At 33.2% G+C, this 12,643-nt stretch overlaps 2 protein-coding genes across 3 annotated transcripts; one reads left to right on the forward strand and one right to left on the reverse strand.

Annotated features, from left to right (window-relative positions):
* The first annotated feature begins 136 nt into the window (after positions 1 to 136).
* Positions 137 to 4,719, forward strand: LOC107613427 (TOM1-like protein 5). 2 transcript variants are annotated; one of them, XM_016315410.3, is made up of 12 exons: positions 137 to 266; positions 371 to 440; positions 971 to 1,067; positions 1,592 to 1,719; positions 2,093 to 2,171; positions 2,342 to 2,440; positions 2,534 to 2,647; positions 3,086 to 3,243; positions 3,481 to 3,556; positions 3,651 to 3,736; positions 3,844 to 4,014; positions 4,108 to 4,719. In XM_016315410.3, exons 4-12 carry the CDS (start codon positions 1,610 to 1,612, stop codon positions 4,469 to 4,471), a joined length of 1,257 nt encoding a protein of 418 aa, XP_016170896.1. In that variant the 5' UTR covers positions 137 to 266; positions 371 to 440; positions 971 to 1,067; positions 1,592 to 1,609; the 3' UTR covers positions 4,472 to 4,719. The 2 variants fall into 2 exon arrangements, with proteins under 2 accessions (XP_016170896.1, XP_016170895.1); XM_016315409.3 differs by lacking the exon at positions 137 to 266 and having other exon boundaries at positions 300 to 440.
* Positions 4,720 to 5,542: 823 nt separating this feature from the next.
* On the reverse strand, positions 5,543 to 8,767 carry LOC107613371 (serine/threonine-protein kinase SAPK7). The gene is made up of 9 exons (XM_016315339.3): positions 8,193 to 8,767; positions 7,878 to 7,952; positions 7,654 to 7,755; positions 7,513 to 7,566; positions 7,320 to 7,412; positions 7,123 to 7,215; positions 6,775 to 6,879; positions 6,584 to 6,682; positions 5,543 to 6,189 (listed from the first exon to the last, which is right to left on the reverse strand). The coding sequence occupies exons 1-9, from the start codon at positions 8,310 to 8,312 to the stop codon at positions 5,857 to 5,859; spliced, it is 1,074 nt and encodes a 357-aa protein (XP_016170825.1). The 5' UTR covers positions 8,313 to 8,767; the 3' UTR covers positions 5,543 to 5,856.
* Positions 8,768 to 12,643: the final 3,876 nt, after the last annotated feature.

Genomic DNA, 12,643 nt, shown 5'->3' on the forward strand with positions numbered 1-12,643 from the left:
CAAATGACAGATGGCGGTGCCGTTTTCTTCAAACATTCAACCCAACCCAACCTTAGATTCTTTTCTTTTCTAACCGCTTTCAATTTCTATATTATTTAATTAATTTCATTTTTTTATTTCTATATACTTTTTCCATAATTACTATACTATATACACAAATAAATTTGTCCACAAATTTAACCATATACACAGTTCACCCACTTGAGAATCTCGTCATTATCATCATCATCATCATTTTTCTCATCAAAATTCATATGCCCCAAAAGGTTTAAAGTTTAGAAAATAAGAAAAAGAATAAAACTTTACATTCAATTTGATCTGCTCCTTCTTTTTCTTCTTCCATGACCATTAATTAAATCAAATGCTGCAGCTCTTTAGAACATATCAGTGCTTCTACGCTTTCTTTCTCCTCATCTCTGTAGTTGTGTCTGTGTTCACTGGTACGTATGATTCTCACTCTTATCAAATCAAGTTCATGAAAAATGAAAGGAAAAGAATGAATTTTTTTAATGGGTTTTGCTCTTCTCTTTTTTTTTTTAGTTTTTTAATCTGGGTTGTGTTTGTTGTAAGGTTTTGTTTGGTGGGTATTTGATTAAGTTAGATCTGAGAGCAAATTAGAATCATGATTTCAGTTTTGGATGTTAAGGCAGTTCATGGTTTTTATGAGCTTAATTATGATTAGTTGGTTAATTGATTACGATACCCATTAATTTTGTTATTGCTTTTGTGGAAAGAAAAGTATGAAGTAATGTGAAATGATTTTAACTTCTTAGTTCAGAGTCTCTTCTGGGTGTTATATGGCTTTGGTCCCTTTTCTTTTGTATGTTATACCTACTTATGCCCCCTTTTCATATGTACCTATTTGATTTTTCCCCCTTTCAATTCAATTTCTTTGTGTTGATGCTGAGGTTGAGTGTAGTGCTGAATTAATGGGTGATTTCTTTATATATATATATATTTCCTATTGCAGGGTAGTTCATGATATGCTGCTCTGACTTTGGTTGCTACTATAACATCACTAACATGACAGCATTTTTAACTTGGAACTGAGGCCAGTTTAGTTTAAGGTGATTTTTTCTAACTACGATTCAAATGATGTGTTTGGTGCTGTTTCTGTAAGATTGATTTTGATGCAAGTGTTGTGATGCTGATGGTAATTCTTTATATTTGGTTTCATAAATTGCATTCCACTGCCCTACCAATATATGAAGGCTAACAGTAATTTGATTTAAGATGCGGATCTAATGCTTTCTGTATTTGCCATTTAAAAGTATCATCTTTATTGCGTTTGTCTTCATATACTTACTAATGTCAAACCTTCTGGCCTTTTTCGGAAAAAACTTTCAGAAGACTATTCCTTTTGGCACATGTTGATAAACCACTTGTTTAGATCTTGAATCTTAGCGTAACGGACTAACGGTAATGATTCTGCTTTGTGACATGGAGTAAGGTTACTAAGCAGGACCTCATGCATTGGGCTGCATTTTCGATAAATAACTGAGTTTAAGTTCTGTTGATATTATTCCGTGTTCGGTTCCATTCCTGAATTCTCTTTTAATTTTTATTTTTTTATATGCTATTTCATTTTCAGATTATTATATAGAAAAGGATGGCATTGACTGCAGCCGAGCTAGTCCACGCTGCAACAAGCGACAAGCTGACTGAAACTGATTGGACAAAAAATATTGAAATATGCGAATTAGTTGCTCAGGATCCAAGGTATGCACAAAGATTTAATATCGTTATGCAATGATGTTTCTTCAAGATTGATCAGGGCCCTAAAAGGCTAAGACATTCAGAAATTAATATTTGGTTGATACTAATTGCATAACATGATACTGAATCACATAGTTTTATCATATCCTTATGTTATTATTATTCATCAATCATAGCCCTTTTTGGTTGCAACTAAGAAATCTGTTCAATTTTTTTCACATACTTGCAATTTAAATTATGCTCATCATTATTCTTAACCCTCCGTTGTCCCACGGAGCTGAGCTTTATTCATCTTTTTATGATAAATGGATCACGAATTCTCAATAATCTGAATTGTGTTATTGTAATTACCCCTCAGTTTTTTTTGAATATGCAGGCATGCTAGAGATGTTGTCAAATCTATCAAAAAGCGTTTGGGTAGCAAACACCACAATACTCAACTTTTTGCTGTCATGGTGAGTATAATGACTTATGAATTTGCTTGTTTATAATCTTTTAATGGAATTACTTGTCACCTATACCTGAGTATAGAGATAATTTTTCTTTACTTGGTTGTGTATTTACACTACTTGCTTTGTGTTCTATGGTGTCCTGCTAAATGATCATCCATCTAATGATTTTCTAGCTGCTGGAGATGTTGATGAACAATGTTGGAGAGCATATCCATGAGCAGGTTATTGATACGGGAATACTCCCTATTCTTGTGAAAATTGTGAAGAAAAAGGTAAGTTTTCTCCATTGAGTTTTGTTCTTTAGCTATGTTGTTCTTCTTTTCGATAGCCTTTTCTTATTTCATCTTTTTTCTATGATGGTGCAGTCAGATTTTCCTGTGAGGGAGCGGATATTTCTCCTACTTGATGCTACACAGACATCCCTTGGTGGTGCTTCCGGAAAGTTTCCGCAGTATTACAATGCATATTATGAGTTGGTGGTGAGAGAGAGATATACGACCCAGACCCCTTCGATATTCTAGTGCTATAATCTTGATTCATTTGATTCATAGTTTGTGGTTGGGATTCATTCACGGCAGAGTAAAAAGTGATACAATTTCAATTATATGATTCCAAATATATATTGCATATTATTAAAATTAGTCAGGAACTGAATCTTTTCTCAATGCTATCTGCATATGCTCCTTATGGTCGGTTCATATGATAGTTGCAGCTACATGTTTAGAGTGCACTTAAAGATGATTGAATGAGTACTTTTTACAAAGTAATATGAATAATGGTTGTGTGTACTAGTTGGTTGAAATGACAGATACTCATACCCCTTAACTAATGGTCTCAGATACAAGTCTTGAATATGGTAAAATCGGCGTTGGGAGTTTTTTGTTTCACTTGTGAAATTTGGTTTATACTTTTTTCAGAGTGCCGGAGTGCAATTTCCTCAAAGGGCTGAAGTGGTCCAATCAAATCATGCTAATTCACAACCAAATGGGACTAATAATGTACCGAACAGGGAGCAGGCCCCAACTAGACCTGAAAGTGTTCCTCCGAAGGATGCCGAGACTGTCCCTGAGTCTAGGTGACTTCCCCCAGTTTTATTGTACTTGTGATTGATATTGTTGACATGATCTCCAGAAACTCTTCTCAAGCTGAAATGTATTTATTCATTTTTCTTTTCGGTCTAAATTGAAAGTAAGATAGTAGTTTTTCATCAAATGAAATGAATGATAAGAGTCAGAGTTTAAAATTCCATTGATATCATTTCATTGGTAATTTCATTCTTAACATATTTGTTCTTATTTTCAATCTTTTGCAGCATCATTCAAAAGGCAAGTAATGCATTACAAGTTCTGAAAGAAGTCCTTGATGCAGTTGATGCTCAAAACCCTCAGGTGAGCCCTCGACGCATACTTATAGAACTGTGAACCGTAAAGATTTGAACTTTTAACTGCTGCTGAGAAAACAAAAATGTTATTTCTTTTGTAGGCAGCAAGGGATGAATTCACTCTTGACCTTGTCGAACAATGTTCTTTTCAGAAGCAAAGGGTAATGCATCTTGTCATGGCTTCTCGGTAAGGCTCCTTCGAGTCTCTCCGCTTTTAGCCTATACATTTTCATGCTCCTTTTAGTTTACAGTCAATTTTGACATTCAACTGGTATCTGCATTGGCATTTCGTAGAGACGAGAGGATAGTTTCTCGGGCAATCGAATTGAATGAGCAGCTTCATAAAGTTCTAGCAAGACATGATGACCTCCTAGCTGGCAGAGTTACAACAACTGCTCCTCCTCGATTTGATCACGAAGACGAAGAAGCAGAGGAGGAAGAGGAGCCAGAACAGTTAGTCCGAAGGTTTCTTGCCATTACTTTGAACTCAAACTGGATACTTTTCAATCTTGAATATTTTTTTTTTGTTAACTTCCATAATACTATAATGCCTTGTAGATTACGCAAAGGAAAGGCTTGCGCGAGGCCTGAAGACGAAAAACAAAAAACCGAGATCCCAAGCTTGGGTTTGCTTGGGGAGAGACTCCACCGTCCGCTAATACGGCCACTCTCTTTGGAGCCATCTCGGGAGGCTAATACTCGTTCGCCACCTGCTTCAATGCTGCCGCCTCCACGTGCAAAACCGAATGGGGAGGTTCCTCATGTGACAATTCCGCCACCGCCGGCAAAGCACATTGAGAGGGAAAGATTCTTTCAGGAAAACAAGGATGGTTCTAATTTGTCTGGCCATATGAGAGGCCTCTCTTTACATAGTAGAAATGGTAGCAGCTCTCTCAGTGGAAGCTATGATCTTAGTGATTAACCTCTTAAAATAAAAATGAAAAATAAAAAATAAGTAAGAAAAGAAGAGAGAGAGAGAGAGAGGATCTTTTGCTCCATTCCCCCCTTTTGGTATGAATTTGAGGTTGAGAATTAAATTTGTGAGAAGTTGGTGATTTTGTGATATAGTTTGGATAGGGCAAGACAAATGCATTTGCTTCAGTTCACTCTTATACTAGGGGGTTTTACTCTCATATTTTTATAAAAATATAGTTATATCAATATTTTATTGTTTAGATGGTATTCTCATTATATATATATATATATAAGCAAGAAAGAAGCACAATAGTTCATTAATAATAATAATAACCCATGAAGAATAGTGATACTTCTTTAGCCATAATTTCATGTTATATTGGCTTGATCATAACTATACATAGAGAAGTTTCAAGGTGAATCATACATTGTCTAATTCATTTTGAAGGGTAAACATGAAAGGAAAATCTTGCTGAAAACAATGATCAAAGAAACATGGTTAGGTTTTGAACTAGCTAAGCAAGGAATATGATCAAAGAAACAAATGAACGAAGTATTAATGAAGCATAAGACTATTGGTAGCTCCATTGGGGGGTGGACAATTTCATTCTCATGAGTCTAGTATTAGGGTTTGGGCTAATATGTTAAACTAAACTAGAAAAAGAAAAAAAAATACTTGCATATTCTTGAATATATATATATATATATATATATATATATATAATGCATACTGGGATAACATATACAACTAAATTTTATGTATAAAGTTTTTTTAAACTACAAAAACAAGTACGTATAGGCCGAAAATGAAAAAGTTGTCAACGATGACAACTCTGGCAAAATTAAGATAGATGTATGCGACTTTGTTTCTGGAAATATAAGCAATTTACAAGATTTGGACTCATCAGTTACAAAAACCACCAAGCAACAATCATAACTTGAATGCTCATCTCATTAGATGCATCACTCTACTTTGAACAAAAAGCATTTTGACCATAAATATTAGTAAGTTAATAAGGAAATGTAACATAGGAGGTAATCAAGCAACCACTATAATTTCTTTGTCCACACCAAAAGAGGCAACACATCAAAAAAGATTGGAGAACAAAAGATCCTCCTTATATATAAGAGCATCATTTCCAGTCTCTTGAGTCTTAACTACTATTCTTATACATGGCAATTTAGAATGTAATCTAATGTTGTTCTTATACATGGCATCCATTGTGATACAAGTACAAAATTACATCAACAGACCATACATTAGAATGCCTCATTGGTTTAAAGCAGTTCTATTTATAACTATAATACACATAAATAAATAGCTGTTTTTTTCCAGAAACTTTTTTCCTTTTCTTTTTTATAGTTTTAACCAGTACACAAGAATTTGACTGCTTAACTAACTTGGAATTCTCCACTTGCATGAACCTCTTTGACCCTCTTATCATACTCATCTTCTTCCTCTTCCTCCTCCACTTCTTCCTCTACTTCTTCTACTTCTTCTGCTCCTTCGTCATCTTCGCCTTCCCAGCCAAAACCTTTGACAGGCCTAGATACTGGAGGCAGGTTTCTCGCCTCTCCCACAATTTTCATTATCTCCTCCACACTCTGAACATGAAAGTTTGGATTGTCTCTCTGGTAATAGATAGCTTGAGCCGGTTCAGTTAGCTCTCTTGGAAGATTTTTTAAAAACCATGGGTGGTTCTTAATTTCCTTTAGTGTGATTCTCTGGAAAACAATATTATCTGGCAGTTAGCTAAAGATAAACAAGCCTTAATTCCAAAATGTAGTTTGTTAAATTTTCAAGAGTATCTTGTTTTCTTGTTTGATAAAATTCACATTCTAGCTATTATATGTTCTTCATTTTGAGCGTACAAAATTAATCAGTTTCTGGATATCAAATTTTCAGAACAAGACTAACATAAAGTGTCATAACTTTCAAATATTTAATATATAGTTTGAAAACCTGTCTATCAAAAATAAATGCATACTTCTAGATGATAGAAGAGACAAGATACACAACAACATCAACATCAACAACAACAAAGTCTTAATCCACAAGGTGACAATCTAAATTGCAATAGCAGTGAAAAAAGTTTAGTTGGTAAAAGTTACTGCATACCCTCAATGGATTTGCAACAAATATACGAGCGAGAAGTTGTCTACAATCCTGAGATATGTGAACATAATCAGGGATTTTGTATTGAACACTCATTATACGCTGCAAAATAGAGTAGAAGATAGCGATAAGAATAATGTGAAAAATATCAAAAGAAACACCTTAAAGTTGTTATCACAGGGCAGGAAACAAACCTGAATTGTTTTTCTGAAATTCCTCGGGTCATCCTGGTCCTCGAATGGATATGCTCCAACCAACATGACATAAAGAGTCACTCCACATGACCACACATCAGCCAACTAAAACAACGTTTAGAAGAGTAAACATTGTAGGAATCACAATCATATCCATGGAATTTTAAACTAGGGATGGTCACAAGAGAAAAGAAATAATACTAGGGATGAGTGAATAAGTTACAGAACAAATTCCACCCTCTCAGCCCCTCCATATAAAATATAAAAGCTTAAAGATGGAAAGGTGAAGATTCAATCCAATGAGAGGAACCCTAGAGAACCAATTCAATGTGGAGCAAATATATTTACCTTGCCATCATACTCTCGCCTAGAAAGAACCTCCGGTGCTATATAAGCTGGTGTTCCAACAGTTGATTTGGGTCGCGAATGCAGCAAAGATGACTATACAATGAAAAATGAACACTCAAAAACTATAATAATAACAATAATAGTAAAATACTTAGTATTATACAGAATCTTTAAGCTTGATGATATAGTTCCAATACCTTGGAATAACCGAAGTCACAAATTTTTAAGCGAGGTGCTGGACTTCCATCTAAAAGGGTATTTTCTAGCTTCAAATCTCTGTGGCATATTTGCTGCAAAGTGAAAAAGAAAATTAAAATCTTTAGCCCTCGCTTCCCAATTTGCTAATTTCTAAATAAGGGAAATGCCGCAAGCCCGCGATTTTCGAAATACCATATTATGACAGAAATGGACACCAGAGATCAGCTGCTGAAAGAAATATCTAGCCTGAAACAATCACCGGGAAGAAAGTTAGACATGACAACAAGAATAAGGCAGCAAAATAAAACAGAAAATCATAAGACACAGGGTAACCTCGTCTTCACTGAACCTGCCAGCACTGCATATCCTCTCGAAGAGTTCTCCTCCGGCAGCATACTCCATTACTATAGCTAGATGCGTCGGAGTCAACACCACCTGCAAAATCAAAACACCATTGAAACCAAGATATCAATATTTGTTATGCATAGTGTATTACTATTAATTACTCAACAAAATAGAAGTTATCCATCAGAGTTGAAACAAGTGAAATTCTTTACCTCCTTGAAACGAATTATATTGGGGTGCCTAAGGGACCTGTGGTTGATAATCTCTCTAGCCACGTTCTCATCAATCTGAAATCAAAATTAATAATTAATTTCAAATAAAAACAATAATCCTTTCACTATGATAAATTGTATTCAAATCAGTAACACAGATAGATACCTACCTCTTAATGCTTAATAATAATAATAATAACAACAACAAAAGTTAGATAATTGGATTGAATTACAAAACTAAACCATGATGGATCAAAAGATCTAACAATTTAGAAGAACTGATTGAATAAAAAAAGGGGGGGAAAAAGTGAGAACCTTGCGGCCACGCTCGATGTATTTCATTGCGACGAGCTCCTTTGTGACCTTGTTCCTCATGAGCCTGGCAACACCGAAATTCCCAGCTCCCAAATCCTTCACAGCCTCGTATTTGTCCATAGTGATCACAGTTAACCAACGAAACCCTCAATTGGATCCTCAACAGAGACAGAAACGGAATCGAAATAGAATCAGAGGGTCATTCTGTCCATCAATTCGATCAAAAGGGTACCCAAAGCTGGTCGCTTTTCACTGAATAGAAACTTGTTTCTTAATCTCTTCTATTTTGTATAAAATTAGGGACAGAAATAGAGAGAGAGAAAGAGAATAAGATTAGAAAAATGGTGGAGAAGAAGAGAGAGGAATAGAATTGGAATCCATAGCCATGGGGATTATTAGAAGAAGAAGAAGAAGAAGAAGAAGAAGAAGAATGGAGTGAGTGAAAATGAGTGGGAGTGCAGGTTCGTTATCCTTGTTGGCTTTGTTGTCTCGTTCTCTTTCGCTCTCTCTTTTTCCACCTTTTCTCTTTTGTCTTTTTCTTTTCATTCCTTTCTCATTCTTTTTTTTTTCACTTTTTTTATTTTTTATTTTTTAACGAAAAGGTACGAGAAGGAAATTTCTTGTTGAAAATTTTGAATAATAATTTAATTTTGATTAAATAAACAGTATTTTTTATGATGCAGTAATATATAATTAATTGTCCCTATAAAATTATTGTGATAAGAGTAATTTTTAAATTAGAATAAATAATTATTTGTATCCATAAAAGATGAAAACACTGACATATATATATCCACATTAGATCGAAATTAGACTTGTACCATACAAGATGTTCTTCGTGTGACAAAAGTACCCTACGTGACACTCCAACTCTTCAAAAATAAGATACTTTTGTCACACATAAGACATCTTGCGTGAGTAAGTTTAGTTTCGGTTTAGTGTGGGTACGCCTTTTATCTTTCTCACAAATAGTCATTTATTCTTTTAAATTAAGAGCTTGTTTGGGTGAGCTTTTAAGAATGTTTGGGTGAGCTTTTAAGAAAATATCTTTTTTCGAGTTATCTTTTTTTAAAAGATCTTATAAAGAAGTAAAAGTAATTTTATGTTTGGATATCTTATGTAAAAAGGTCTTTTTATCAATCAATTATATTTGGGTATAACAATATAAAAGTACTTTTTTGTTTATTTATTACATGAAAAACATTTTTTTTAAGAAAAAAAGATCTTTTAAAAAAGATGTAAATTACAGCTTCTCAAAAAAAAGATCTTTTTTTGATTTTACTAGTGCTTTTACTTTTACTACTAGAAATTTGCCAAATACGTTAAAAAATAAAAAAAGATCTTTTTTTATTGAAAAAAGATTTTTTTTAACAAAATAATGGTGTCCAAACATGCACTAAGTCTACTCAAAAGTTTATTTGTTCGTTCTTTAACTATATCATCTTTTTTTCTGTATATTTTTTTAATAATGTCATTGTTATTGTTGTTATTTTTTCTTTTTTTTTTGTTGTTTTTTTGTACAGAACACAAATTTTTAAAAGACTACTTATTTAAAATATTAACATGCAACTAATAAAATATAATACAAAAATTTTGGCACGCACAACAAGAAATTTGGTAGACCGTACAAAAAATTTGGTATGTAATACATAAATTTTTGAACATAATACCAAACTAACAAAATATGAAAATGGATCCTCTTTTTTCAATACTTGAGAAAATGCAGTGTGATCTCTCACCATTAACTTATAAGTGGGGTCAAAATTAAATATGAGAGAAAGAGTAATGAAGAGTGAAAGATCACAATTGACACCATCCAGTTTTTTTTTTACTGAAGAGGATCCACTCCCACAAAATACATACAATATAGAAACTTAGTACACAACACAAACTTTTAAAGAACTACAATTGACTCACCCAACTAATAATATATTTATAAAAAAATTTTGTATTATGTGTAAAAATTTTTATATTATAATAAAAAAATTGTGTTGTTTGTAAAAATTTATATGCCCCAGCAAAAAATATGGAGAATGAGAAGTGGTATAATGTATAAAATTATCTGTCTTTCTCTTTTCGTCTTTATCTTTCAATTTCAATCTTAGTCTCTCTTCTAAACACTACCTAATAATACCAACTTAATTATCACGTGAGTCTTAGTCTTTATTACCATCTCATTCTCAGTATCTAATAATACCAACTTGATTACATTTTTTAATTATACGTGACACTATACTTTTTTTTTACTCTAAATATAATAACCCAATATTTGCCTATTTGACATAATTAAATTAAGTTAAAAAAAAGTATAGTGCAAGGGAGGGTTACAGATGGTTATTAAAGAAAACATTAAATTGGAATGCCAACAGTAATTGGAACTGGTTGTGGAACACAAACATTCCAGAGAAGTTCAAATTTACTATGTGGCTTAGCTTACATGATGCTCTACCAACTGAGACCTTTCGATTCAAGCGGCATTTAACTTCTTCAGATATATGTAAGAGATGTAACAAGGCGCAGGAGACTATAGAGCATTGCCTTAGAGACTGTGAGCAATCAAAGGCAATCTGGTATATGTTGGATCCTAGTATCCTGGACTCGACGGCTGGTAATGCTCTTGAAGAGTGGTTTCGGAAGGCCTTGGCTAACAATGAGGCGTCCTTTGGTGCAGGGCTTTGGTGGGTATGGAGACATAGGTGCAATGACATATTCAACACTGACAACCCTTGGACAGACCATAAGGTTGTTGCCTTGGCCAGAATTACCGCCAAGGACTTACAGGTTTACAGGAATCGATGCAATGCTTTTAGGTCTCTCCGAAATTATCTGTGTTGGGAACCACCGGTAGGCAATAGTTTTAAAGTTAATTGTGATGCAAGCTTGTATATGGATTCAAATTTAGCGGGATTTGGGTGTATTATTAGAGATTCTAAGGGAGATTGGATCTCGGGCTGCTCTGGAAGCATTCCCCCTTGGTCTATAATCAGATGTGAATTATTTGCTGCTTGGAGGGGGCTGGTTTTAGCTTGGGATTGCGGTTTGAGGGATATTATATGTGAAACAGATTGCCTTGACATTCTGCCCATCATGCATGAGCTTACAAGTAGGTATCCATCTGAAGTAACAGATTTGGTTCACAAGATTCAGGAACTTTTATCTCGTCCTTGGCTTGTTCACGTTGAATGGGTGTCCCGAGAAGCAAATAGAGCTGCGGATTGGATGGCTAAATATGGTGCCAAGAGTAACTCTAATTATGTTATTTGGTCTGAGCCTGGTGTTGATCTCCAACGAATCATCCGCTCGGATTTAGAATAGTTTTTGCTTTGTTTCTTTCCTTGTTTAGTCACCAAAAAAAAAAAATCAATAATATTAAAAGAATTCTAGTAAATATCCTAACAAATAGAAATAAAACAAAATTTAATATATTTATTAAAAAATTATAAAAAACGCACTCCAATAATTTTATTATTAACAAAATGCATTCGAATTTTGTAATTAAAAAATTTATCTTCAAATAATTTTAAAACGTGACAAAAATATTTAAAAAAATAATTTTTTTCGTAAATGGTAAACTTTTGTATTTGACAAACCACTTACGTATTTGATCCAAAATTTTATAAAAATATTTTTTAAAAAATAACTGTTTAAAAAATATATGCAAAAAATTGAATAAAAATGTTATCACTATATTTTTTCATTTTCTAAAAGTATTATTAGTTGTTAATAAAAAAAATTATATACATAGCGAAAAATTACCAAACTTTAAAGATAAAGAATCTCATTTTTTTTATCATATTTGCAAAAAATCGTATCAAAATCTAATCTCTAAAGTATTTTTTGAGAATACATATTTAATGTTGGACATTTTTATCGAAAATAAAATTCGAGTATATTGTTGTCAATAATAAAATTATTCGGATACATTTTTGGTAATTTACCCTTTTATTTTAAAAAAAAAATTCCGTTATTATTGCGCATACAAAATCTGACCTCAACGGCCCAACGATAACTTGGCCGCGGGATCTTAACCCTTCTTTACGATAAACCATCGAGCCTATATGAAAGGAAGTTACTAGTTCTCCTAAATATGATGACACTCACATTTACTAATCCTACCTTTAAGATATATTCTGACTTAATTGTGGATGTATCTTTACAGGCAACTCCTCATCATTTACACATCTAAATTCGAAAACTAAGAAAATTCTCAGTTCCAAAAACAGCGATCTCCGATATTTTAGGTAACTCACTAATAACTATTTTGTTAAGTGGTATATAATTTCTTCGAAAAAATTCGAGAATGAAAATGTTAAGTTAGTTATTTTTGAGTAAGAGAAAAAAAAATTCTAAACGGCTCATGATAATTATCTTGAAAGACGACGAGTCCTTCAACAAAAAAAATACACATCTGTCAATATTTTCTATTAGTATTAACGGAATAACCGAATAAG

The sequence above is a fragment of the Arachis ipaensis genome, chromosome B8 (genome assembly GCF_059453495.1).
Source record: "Arachis ipaensis isolate K30076 ecotype BB chromosome B8, ASM5945349v1, whole genome shotgun sequence".
Classification (NCBI taxonomy): Eukaryota; Viridiplantae; Streptophyta; class Magnoliopsida; order Fabales; family Fabaceae; genus Arachis; species Arachis ipaensis.